The sequence below is a fragment of the Rana temporaria genome, chromosome 3 (genome assembly GCF_905171775.1).
Source record: "Rana temporaria chromosome 3, aRanTem1.1, whole genome shotgun sequence".
In the NCBI taxonomy this organism is placed as follows: Eukaryota; Metazoa; Chordata; class Amphibia; order Anura; family Ranidae; genus Rana; species Rana temporaria.
The window spans coordinates 318252690-318265318 of record NC_053491.1 but is presented as its reverse complement, the minus strand read 5'-3'; the positions used below and the strand labels follow the sequence as shown (position 1 = coordinate 318265318).

The following is a 12629-nucleotide window of genomic DNA, read 5'->3' as shown; positions in this document are numbered from 1 at the left end:
CAGTGCCGGGTAGGCACAAATACAGTAAGGGGCCATCTTGGCTGTTTGTTTTTTCTACCCTGTTTTTAAATACATTTTTATTAAACCAGTATCACACTATTGGCTTCTCCATTGGCTTTTTTTGCATATCCCAACTGGAATCCCTGGCGATGAGGCTATGATCTTTTTCCTGTCCGATGTGTATGCAGGCACAATCCTGCATATTCTCATATGACGAACTTTTTAATTAAAGTAGTCCATTTCTTCTGGTAAGCGCATCCTTTTCTCATCAGCACAGTATTGGGTGTTGAAGAAGACTGGAATGTTGTGCTGGCATTTTCCTTTTTCACTTAAAGCAAGATACAACAAATTAAGAAGATTTATCACTTATTTGTGACACACTACTTGATAAAATATTGGGACTTGATGTCATGGCTTCATGACACAGAGACATTTTTGATGTTTTTGTAATTTATTTGCAAATTTATTTCTATATCTATTTGTACTTGTATGTAGTGCTATATTTTTTTACAGGATCACTTCACTTATTATTAATTAATCACTGAGTGGTCTAGCGCCCTCTATCTAATCTTTCATAGGTAGAGTGTAGCAAGATGGCGGCAACGGCATCGAATGTGACGAGCGCATGCTCATCGTTGTCGATGACATCACCACATTCGTGTCATTCAAAAGAACAGCGGTTGTTTTGAATGGCCCTTGTGTACACTCGGCTGGCAAGAGAATTTTACCAAGAATCTCGTCAGGAAAAACGTTTTTTTTTTTTTTTTCCTGACGAGATTCTGGCCCGTGTGTGCAGGGCTTAGGAGTAAACCTAGGTGTGGATCTGGATACTGCTGCACAGTGGCAAATAGTGTGAACGTGGGGTGAGTATTTCTGGTGAGTTCATCACCTCTAGGGGCACTGTAAAGAAGTACCAGCACAAAGGACACTTCATTGAAGAGCACCTGTCACTTTGAAAAACGATACGTATAATAAGGACTGCACATATTAATTTTATTTCAGCATAAATGACAATTACGGTTGAAGAGCACCTGTCACTTTGGACATTTTATATTAGGATTGTGAACATCAATTGTTTTTTTTTTTTGTTTTTTTTTAGCACTATGCATATGAATTATGTTTTAGCACCAGTCACTTTATAATTGATGCACACAAGTCTGTTTAGATATACAAGTCACTGGTCAGAGAGGGTTTTGGAGCACTCAAATCCCAGGTATCAAGGACAGTGCCACATCTACCCTTTAACCCTTAACAGTATATACAGTATCTCTCAAAAGTGAGTACACCTCTCACATTTTTGTAAAATATTTTATTATATATTTTCATGTGACAACACTGAAGAAATTACACTTTGCTTTAATGTAAAGTAGTGAGTGCACAGATTGTATAACAGTGTAAATTTGCTGTTCCCTCAAAATAACTCAACACACGCCATTATTGTCTAAACCACTGGCAACAAAAGTGAGTACACCACTAAGTGAAAAAGTCCAAATTGGACCCAATTAACCATTTTACCTCCCCTGTGTCATGCAACGCATTAGTGTTACAAGGTCTCAGGTGTGAATGGGGAGCAGGTGTGTTAAATTTGGTGTTATTGCTCTCACTCTCTTATACTGGTCACCGGAAGTTCAACATGGCACCTCATGGCAAGGAACTCTGAGGATCTAAAAAAAAAAAAATTGTTGCTCTACATAAAAATGGCATTGGCTATAAGAACATTGCCAAGACCTAGAAACTGAGCTGCAGCATAGTGGCCAAGCCCATACAGCGGTTTAACAGGACAGGTTCCACTCAGAACAGGCCTCACCAATGGTCGACCAAAGACGTTGAGTGCACGTGCTCAGCGTCATATGCAGAGGTTGTCTTTGGGAAATCGACATGAGTGCTGCCAGCATTTTCTGACTGTTCGAACAAAGAAGTGGGTATCCCCCCAACCTGAGCATTGAATTTCAGCAAGTATTTTTCCATTGTGCGGTTGAGCTTGGGTATCTTCTGCTTGTGTTTCCTCCATCCACCTGTTTATTTTATTTTTTTCATTCAGTCCCCCATGCTGGGACATTGTATTCTGACAGATGGGGCCCCCACTATTAAAATGCACTGATCAGCAGCTGCAGCCACTGATGGACAAAAGTTTTCCAACATTCCTGTTCGACAGAAGTCGATTTAATGATTGTCTTATGTCGAACAGGGAGGGCCACACATGGATTGAAATTTGGTCAGTTTTTGCTTAACTGGCAGAATTTTGATCCATCTACAGTATGGCTAGCTTTATACTGTAGCTCAGTTATGGTCTTCTGTCTCACAATGCAAGGCTTTGAGTCGGCCATCTGTAACCAATACATTCCCTGTGCAGCAGATACTTGGCTAAATAGTGGCTAAGTGAGACAGACTGAGTGATTGCAGGTTGTCTGCTTCCTCTAGAGCAGGAATCACTAAGGCCCCTTTCACACTGGGGAGGGAGCCGCGGTGGCGGTACAGCGCCACTAAAAATAGTGGCGCTATACCGTCGGATTTGCCACGGGATTCGACCGCTAGCGGTGCGGTATTAACCCCCGCTAGCGGCCCATTGCAGAGGCCCATTGCGGGCGGTATTGTCGCGGTTTCCCATTGTTTTAAATGGGAAGGAGTGGTGAAGAAGCAGTATACATACCGTTCCTCTCACCGCTCCAAAGATGCTGCTAGCAGGAGATTGTTTTTCAGGCGGTATAGCAGCGCTATTTTTAGCGCTGTACCGCCTGAAAAACTCCTCAGTGTGAAAGGGGTCTAAATGGCAGACCGCGGGCCAAATGCAGACCACAACACAGTCCCATTTGGACTGCCCCTGGTCCCGCCATTTAGAAACCTTTTCTACCCCTTTTCTTTGTCGTTGTCTGTCATCCTTGTTTTCTTGCTTCAATACAGTACTTGGAGTGTTTGATGCAGATTAAGTATTGGATTACTTTGGGATGCTTGACTATTGACATTTGAATTGAGTTTGTAATTTAAATTGCTTGACATCTGCTTTTTTTTCTGTTATGTTTCTCAGATGCGTATTGTTTGCAAGGATGTCCCTGCTGAGGTTCTCTATGATGTCCTGCATGACACCAGCTACCGTAGGAAATGGGACACAAACATGATAGACACCTTTGACATTGGGCGGCTTACAGTTAATACAGATGTTGGATACTACTCATGTAAGACACTCCATGTACCTGAGCAGGGCTAAATAAATGCCTTATGTGTATTGTGGGTGAATATTATTATTGTTGTTGTTGTTGTTGTTGTTGTTGTTGTTGTTGTACAGAATCTATATAGTGCCAACAGTTTGTGCAGCGCTTTACAGCATGAGGGCAGACTGCACAATACAATTAAATACAAGAGGAATGAAGAGAGAAAATCTGGACAGCCGCACTTCAGTAAAAACACCTTTTAGTGTGAAAAATATTTATCAAAAGTTCATGACAGCAGCAGGGTTCAGGCAGGAATAACTGACACGTTTCACACTCAACAGTGCTTAATCTTAGCTATGATTAAGTCAGTAACTCAAAACATGCAACCTGTAGAATTTTTTAAACGTCGCCTATGGAGATTTTAAAGGGTAAAAGTTTGTCGCCATTCCACGAGCGGACGCAATTTTGAAACGTGACATGTTGGGTATCAATTTACTCGGCGTAACATTATCTTTCACAATATAAAAAAAATTGGGCTAACTTTACGGTTTTCTTATTTTTTTATAAAAAAAAGTGTATTATTTCCCAAAAAAGTGCGCTTGTAAGACCGCTGCGCAAATATGGTGTGACAGAAAGTATTGTAATGACTGCCATTTTATTCTCTAGGGTGTTAGAATAAAAAATATATACAATGTTTGGGGGCTCTAAATAGAGGGAAGGAGATGGGCAGTGAAAACACTGGGGAAGCTCCATTAGAATTGCTGGTTTACTTGTCATGCCAATGGCCACCACAAGATGGTGCCAAATCACAGAAGGAAGCGCGGCGGGGGGGGGGGGGGGCGCACGGAGACACAGGATGGGGTATCCTGTTACTCCGTGCACCCCCACCTCCCCCGCCATGCGATCACGTCGTGCCGCACTGGCTGGTAATTGAGGCCGCGGCTTTGCAGCCTTCTGCAGGCCTAAGATTCCTTCCCGAGCACCAGGCCGCTAATTCTAGTCGCAATTGCGACCGGATTTTGTCGAACCCTGGATTAAGCACTGTTGAGTGTGAAACACGTCAGTGTTCCTGCCTGTACCCTGCTGCTGTCATGAACTTTTGATATATATTTTTCACAATAAAGGCATTTTTACTGAAGTGCGGCTGTCCGATGTTCTCTCCATTACTGCATGCTGAGCCTGCACCTGCTACTTTCACCTTAAGGAAGGTGTTACCATTAATACACCACCTGGAGGGGTAACAATCCTTTCCCCTTAAATACAAGAGAAATCAGAAGGCCCTGCTTGTTAGAGCTTACAATCCAAAAGGGAGGATCAAGTGATACAAAAGGTAATAACTGTGGGAGATGAGCTGATGAAGACAGGGGAAATACAGTTGTTAGATGGAGGCAGAATAGGCTCCTCTGAAGAGAAGGGTTTTCAGGGATCGCCTAAAATTGGACAGAGTAGGAGACAGCCGGATATATTGGGGTAGGGAGTTCCATAGGATGGGAAAGGCTCAGAAAAAGTCCTGGAGGCGAGCATGGGAAGAAATGACGAGGGAGCTAGAGCGTAGATGTCTTGGTAGGAACAAAGAGAACGATTTGGTTGGTTCATTTAAGACAAGGTTAGTGTTGTAGCTGAGTGCCGAGTTGTGGATGGCTTTGTAAGCTATTGTTACTATTTAAAATTTGATTTGTTGGGTGAGTGGCAGCCAATGAAGGGATTGGCAAAGAGGGGTAGTAGACACTGAGCGGTTGGTAAGGTTGATGAGTCTGGCAGCAGCATTCATGATGAACTGAACAGGGGATAGCCTATGTAATGGTAATCCAATGAGAAGGGAGTTGCAGTAGTCAAGGTGAGAGATGACCAGAGAGTGAATTGTTGTGGTATTGGTTAGAAAGGGGCGTATTTTGGAGATGTTGCTGAGGCTGAGGCAGCAAGCTTTGGACAGTTATTAGATGTGGGGCCGAAACGAGAGTTCAGAGTCCAGGATTACACTAGCACCCTGACACAGGGGACAGGTTGATGGTTGTGTCATTGATCTTGTCAGAGAAGTCAGGGGAAGGGGCATGTGGGGGATGAAATATTATGAGCTCGGTTTTGGATAGATTGAGTTTGAGGAAGTAGTGTGACATCCAGACTCGTAATTCAGTCAGTAAATTAGTGATGCGTGAGGAGACTGTTAATGTGAGTTGAGGGGGTAGAGAGAGAGAGAGATTTGCAGAGTTCACTTTTTTAGAATTGCAGCAATACAGAAGTGCAGCAGAACAAAAGTGCATAGTTTGAACAGCAGTAGCGGAGAGCTAGAACTTTTAAAACTGCTCCTTCTGAGCAGAGCCCTGAGGAAGAAAAGAACCCTCTGGAAGTGTTATCCAAACATTTATTATCTTTCATCAGCTCAGACTACTGACCCAAATCCTCAGTGATTTGTTAAGGAGGATACGTATTCCTAACTCGGTCATTGGTTCTTCGAACTCAGACTACTAAAGCCTCAACAGCAGTAGGCAAAAGCAGTCAACTCAAGATTAGGATCACCTCCAGAGCAAAAAAAGGAAAACAAAGCCCAGTCTGCTGCATCAGGCACCAAATGTAACTAGGAACACTACTGGTTAAAGCAGTATTAAACCCCAGAATTAAATATTTTGCAGCTTGGGAGTCCTTAGATGAGGGGGCTACATTTGTGTTCTATTTTTTGGGGGGGCGTTTTCCCCCTTTTTATTTTCACCTGGAGATCCAGCCAGTAATACATTTCCAGTCTTAGGGCCCTTTCACACGTACGGACCGTATGTCCGCATTTTCATCCGTCCGTTGCGGATGAAAACGGGACATACATGGGTCCCTATGTGATTACGGGTGTCAGCGGATGACCATCCGCTGACACCCGTAATTGTCCGCCTCCGCAAAGATCCGCATTTGCGGACGGAAGAAAATCCTATTTTTCTTCCGTCTGCCGGATCGGATCGGATGAACACGGACATACGGTCCGTGTTCTTTTGATCCCCCATTGGGGAGAGCGGAGAAAAGACAGAGCAGTCCCTGCACAGTGTGCTGGGACCGCCCTGTCAGCTGCCAGCTCAGCGGGGATTTTACGGAGGATCCCCGCTGAGCTTTTGCGGACACACGGAGCGGATCATTACTGATCCGCCCGTGTGAAAGGGCCCTTAGGGTGTCTGCAGTTTCAGGAAGTGTAACAGACTTCTTTGAACAGCATCAATCTGGGGAGCGGGTAGTGTTGGACTAGGACTTGACTAACAAATTAAAGTAGTTCTAAAGGCGGAGGTATTTTTACCTTAATGCATTATATGCTGTGAGCAGCAGCCCCCCTAATCCTTACTTGAGCCCCATCTCGATCCAGCCATTATTGCACAAGTGCCTCGATTGTCCAAGACTCTCCCTCCTCATTGGCTGAGGCAACATCAGGCTGTCAGTTAGTGAGCCAATGAGGGGAGAGAGGGGGTGGGGCTGAGCCACGGCTCTATATCTGAATGGACACACAGCACAGCTGCTTGCTGTGGGGGCAGGAGGGAGAGGCCGGGAACGCTGGCAAGGGACCAGAGAAGAGGAGGATCTGGGCTGCTCTGTGCAAAACCAACTGCACAGAGCAGGTAAGTATAATATGTTTATTTTAAAAAAAAAGACTTTAAAGCCCAAGTGGCTAAGCAATTTAAATGTTTTTTTTTTCACAACCTTCTAACTCTAACAGACAAAATAATAGAAAATTAACATTTACTATCTGGATCATTAGATGAAAATTAAAGGGGAAAAAAAGCCTGAAAAAGAAAATTAACGCAGCCACCACATCAAAGAATTAGTAAGATGCAATATAGTATTTTTAATTTTGCCTTTGGGTTAAATACCACTTTAAAGCAGGGTCTCCATGTACTTATTTGAGTTTAATATATTATCAATATAAAGTCCCCCAACTCAAGTCCATTCTACGAGAACTAGACTCTAATGTACGCATTGTCTGATAAACAGATTTATTGTAGGAATGCTGGAGAAAAACATACCGTTCTATTCAAACTAGCATACAGAATAAGCCAGTTTATACAATCCTGCAAAATCAAAAATTGTTCTGCAGGGAAAGATGGTGGTGCATTACACCCTGGGAAATAGGACACTAGCAGCTTAATTTACATTCGGTGTTAATTTCATTGGCCAGAAAAATAATTTATTCTGGCAATTGAAAAGAATTAACACTCAAGCGCTAAATGCTCCTAGCCTTAAAACAATATTTATCAAAAGTTCATGACAGCAGCAGGGTTCAGGCAGGAATAACTGACACGTTTCACACTCAACAGTGCTTAATCTTAGCTATGATTAAGTCAGTAACTCAAAACATGCAACCTGTAGAATTTTTTAAACGTCGCCTATGGAGATTTTAAAGGGTAAAAGTTTGTCGCCATTCCACGAGCGGACGCAATTTTGAAACGTGACATGTTGGGTATCAATTTACTCGGCGTAACATTATCTTTCACAATATAAAAAAAATTGGGCTAACTTTACGGTTTTCTTATTTTTTTATAAAAAAAAGTGTATTATTTCCCAAAAAAGTGCGCTTGTAAGACCGCTGCGCAAATATGGTGTGACAGAAAGTATTGTAATGACTGCCATTTTATTCTCTAGGGTGTTAGAATAAAAAATATATACAATGTTTGGGGGCTCTAAATAGAGGGAAGGAGATGGGCAGTGAAAACACTGGGGAAGCTCCATTAGAATTGCTGGTTTACTTGTCATGCCAATGGCCACCACAAGATGGTGCCAAATCACAGAAGGAAGCGCGGCGGGGGGGGGGGGGGGCGCACGGAGACACAGGATGGGGTATCCTGTTACTCCGTGCACCCCCACCTCCCCCGCCATGCGATCACGTCGTGCCGCACTGGCTGGTAATTGAGGCCGCGGCTTTGCAGCCTTCTGCAGGCCTAAGATTCCTTCCCGAGCACCAGGCCGCTAATTCTAGTCGCAATTGCGACCGGATTTTGTCGAACCCTGGATTAAGCACTGTTGAGTGTGAAACACGTCAGTGTTCCTGCCTGTACCCTGCTGCTGTCATGAACTTTTGATATATATTTTTCACAATAAAGGCATTTTTACTGAAGTGCGGCTGTCCGATGTTCTCTCCATTACTGCATGCTGAGCCTGCACCTGCTACTTTCACCTTAAGGAAGGTGTTACCATTAATACACCACCTGGAGGGGTAACAATCCTTTCCCCTTAAATACAAGAGAAATCAGAAGGCCCTGCTTGTTAGAGCTTACAATCCAAAAGGGAGGATCAAGTGATACAAAAGGTAATAACTGTGGGAGATGAGCTGATGAAGACAGGGGAAATACAGTTGTTAGATGGAGGCAGAATAGGCTCCTCTGAAGAGAAGGGTTTTCAGGGATCGCCTAAAATTGGACAGAGTAGGAGACAGCCGGATATATTGGGGTAGGGAGTTCCATAGGATGGGAAAGGCTCAGAAAAAGTCCTGGAGGCGAGCATGGGAAGAAATGACGAGGGAGCTAGAGCGTAGATGTCTTGGTAGGAACAAAGAGAACGATTTGGTTGGTTCATTTAAGACAAGGTTAGTGTTGTAGCTGAGTGCCGAGTTGTGGATGGCTTTGTAAGCTATTGTTACTATTTAAAATTTGATTTGTTGGGTGAGTGGCAGCCAATGAAGGGATTGGCAAAGAGGGGTAGTAGACACTGAGCGGTTGGTAAGGTTGATGAGTCTGGCAGCAGCATTCATGATGAACTGAACAGGGGATAGCCTATGTAATGGTAATCCAATGAGAAGGGAGTTGCAGTAGTCAAGGTGAGAGATGACCAGAGAGTGAATTGTTGTGGTATTGGTTAGAAAGGGGCGTATTTTGGAGATGTTGCTGAGGCTGAGGCAGCAAGCTTTGGACAGTTATTAGATGTGGGTCCGAAGCGAGAGTTCAGCGTCCAGGATTACACTAGCACCCTGACACAGGGGACAGGTTGATGGTTGTGTCATTGATCTTGTCAGAGAAGTCAGGGGAAGGGGCATGTGGGGGATGAAATATTATGAGCTCGGTTTTGGATAGATTGAGTTTGAGGAAGTAGTGTGACATCCAGACTCGTAATTCAGTCAGTAAATTAGTGATGCGTGAGGAGACTGTTAATGTGAGTTGAGGGGGTAGAGAGAGAGAGAGATTTGCAGAGTTCACTTTTTTAGAATTGCAGCAATACAGAAGTGCAGCAGAACAAAAGTGCATAGTTTGAACAGCAGTAGCGGAGAGCTAGAACTTTTAAAACTGCTCCTTCTGAGCAGAGCCCTGAGGAAGAAAAGAACCCTCTGGAAGTGTTATCCAAACATTTATTATCTTTCATCAGCTCAGACTACTGACCCAAATCCTCAGTGATTTGTTAAGGAGGATACGTATTCCTAACTCGGTCATTGGTTCTTCGAACTCAGACTACTAAAGCCTCAACAGCAGTAGGCAAAAGCAGTCAACTCAAGATTAGGATCACCTCCAGAGCAAAAAAAGGAAAACAAAGCCCAGTCTGCTGCATCAGGCACCAAATGTAACTAGGAACACTACTGGTTAAAGCAGTATTAAACCCCAGAATTAAATATTTTGCAGCTTGGGAGTCCTTAGATGAGGGGGCTACATTTGTGTTCTATTTTTTGGGGGGGCGTTTTCCCCCTTTTTATTTTCACCTGGAGATCCAGCCAGTAATACATTTCCAGTCTTAGGGCCCTTTCACACGTACGGACCGTATGTCCGCATTTTCATCCGTCCGTTGCGGATGAAAACGGGACATACATGGGTCCCTATGTGATTACGGGTGTCAGCGGATGACCATCCGCTGACACCCGTAATTGTCCGCCTCCGCAAAGATCCGCATTTGCGGACGGAAGAAAATCCTATTTTTCTTCCGTCTGCCGGATCGGATCGGATGAACACGGACATACGGTCCGTGTTCTTTTGATCCCCCATTGGGGAGAGCGGAGAAAAGACAGAGCAGTCCCTGCACAGTGTGCTGGGACCGCCCTGTCAGCTGCCAGCTCAGCGGGGATTTTACGGAGGATCCCCGCTGAGCTTTTGCGGACACACGGAGCGGATCATTACTGATCCGCCCGTGTGAAAGGGCCCTTAGGGTGTCTGCAGTTTCAGGAAGTGTAACAGACTTCTTTGAACAGCATCAATCTGGGGAGCGGGTAGTGTTGGACTAGGACTTGACTAACAAATTAAAGTAGTTCTAAAGGCGGAGGTATTTTTACCTTAATGCATTATATGCTGTGAGCAGCAGCCCCCCTAATCCTTACTTGAGCCCCATCTCGATCCAGCCATTATTGCACAAGTGCCTCGATTGTCCAAGACTCTCCCTCCTCATTGGCTGAGGCAACATCAGGCTGTCAGTTAGTGAGCCAATGAGGGGAGAGAGGGGGTGGGGCTGAGCCACGGCTCTATATCTGAATGGACACACAGCACAGCTGCTTGCTGTGGGGGCAGGAGGGAGAGGCCGGGAACGCTGGCAAGGGACCAGAGAAGAGGAGGATCTGGGCTGCTCTGTGCAAAACCAACTGCACAGAGCAGGTAAGTATAATATGTTTATTTTAAAAAAAAAGACTTTAAAGCCCAAGTGGCTAAGCAATTTAAATGTTTTTTTTTTCACAACCTTCTAACTCTAACAGACAAAATAATAGAAAATTAACATTTACTATCTGGATCATTAGATGAAAATTAAAGGGGAAAAAAAGCCTGAAAAAGAAAATTAACGCAGCCACCACATCAAAGAATTAGTAAGATGCAATATAGTATTTTTAATTTTGCCTTTGGGTTAAATACCACTTTAAAGCAGGGTCTCCATGTACTTATTTGAGTTTAATATATTATCAATATAAAGTCCCCCAACTCAAGTCCATTCTACGAGAACTAGACTCTAATGTACGCATTGTCTGATAAACAGATTTATTGTAGGAATGCTGGAGAAAAACATACCGTTCTATTCAAACTAGCATACAGAATAAGCCAGTTTATACAATCCTGCAAAATCAAAAATTGTTCTGCAGGGAAAGATGGTGGTGCATTACACCCTGGGAAATAGGACACTAGCAGCTTAATTTACATTCGGTGTTAATTTCATTGGCCAGAAAAATAATTTATTCTGGCAATTGAAAAGAATTAACACTCAAGCGCTAAATGCTCCTAGCCTTAAAACACGCGTTTACACGCATCAAGCATTTTTTCTGCCAAAACTCTGCTGCTCCTGTACGCACTGGAGTTTTTTTTCCTGCCTCTAAATGCCTCTGCCTCTAAACTCCTCTAAAGGCCTATGTGTGCATGGCCGCATAGGGTAACAAGCAGGGCTCGAGTCCTGCGGGAACGCGTGGGAACGGCGTCCCTGCACTTTTTTGACAGCAGGAACACGCGTTCCCTTAGCAGGACTTTGACCCTCCGCGATTGCACTACACCCGCGGTGGCAGCGTCACGGGATTAGGCAATCGCGGAGGGTTCTGCAGTGATCAACTGAATCGGATGCAAGGGGGAGGGGGTGTGCAGGCGGGTGCAGGGTGGCCGCTGCACATACCATCCCCTCCTCTCGTGGCCGCGGCTGTCTGTCTGTGTGATCTCGGATGTCACACAGGCACAGCCAAACAGCAGCGTGAAGCCGCCTCCCCCTCCTTCTAGTTTATGTGTAAACAGGGGGAGGAGACCTGCTGTGCATCATGTGCCGCCACGATCTGAGGTACTGAACGGGGGTGCACTGAAGCGGGGTGTCTGCACTGTAAGGGGGGTGCACTGAAGGGGGGTGTCTGCCTTGTATTGGGGGGGTGTCTGCACTGAAGGGGGGTGTCTGCCTTGTATGGGGGGGTGTCTGCACTGAAGGGGGGTGTCTGCCTTGTATGGGGGGGGTGTCTGCACTGAAGGGGGGTGTCTGCCTTGTATGGTGGGGGGTGTCTGCACTGAAGGTGAGTGCACTGAAGGGGGGTGTCTGCCTTGTATAGGGGGGTGTCTGCACTGAAGGTGAGTGCACTGAAGGGGGGTGTCTGCACTGAAGGTGAGTGCACTGAAGGGGGGTGTCTGCACTGAAGGGGGGTGTCTGCACTGAAGGTGAGTGCACTGAAGGGGGGTGTCTGCACTGAAGGGGGGTGTCTGCCTTGTATGGGGGGGGTGTCTGCACTGAAGGGGGTGCAATGAAGGGTGGTGTCTGCACTGAAGGGGGTGCAATGAAGGGTGGTGTCTGCACTAAAGGGGGGTGTCTGCACTGTACGGGGGGGTGCACTGAAGGGGGTGTCTGCACTGAAGGGGTGTGTCTGCACTGTACAGAGGGTGCACTGTACAGAGGGTGCACTGAAGGTGGTGTCTGCACTATACGGGGGGTGCACTGAAGGTGGGTGTCTGCACTGTACGGGGGTTGCACTGAAGGGGGGTGTCTGCACTGAAGGGGGGCGCACTGAAGGGGTGTGTCTGCACTGTACGGGGGGTGCACTGAAGGTGGGTGTCGACTCTGCACTATACAGGGGGTGCACTGAAATGACTGATC

The 12629-nt window shown here is 45.4% G+C and overlaps 1 protein-coding gene across 1 annotated transcript in view; it reads left to right on the top strand.

Moving 5' to 3' along the window:
* LOC120932504 (START domain-containing protein 10-like) overlaps window positions 1-12629 on the top strand; it is a 115357-nt gene that overhangs the window by 77986 nt on the left and 24742 nt on the right. Inside the window, exon 2 of the mRNA XM_040344958.1 lies at window positions 3026-3173. Within this exon, the coding sequence (XP_040200892.1) occupies window positions 3026-3173 (148 nt within the window). The remainder of the gene's footprint in view (window positions 1-3025; window positions 3174-12629) is intronic.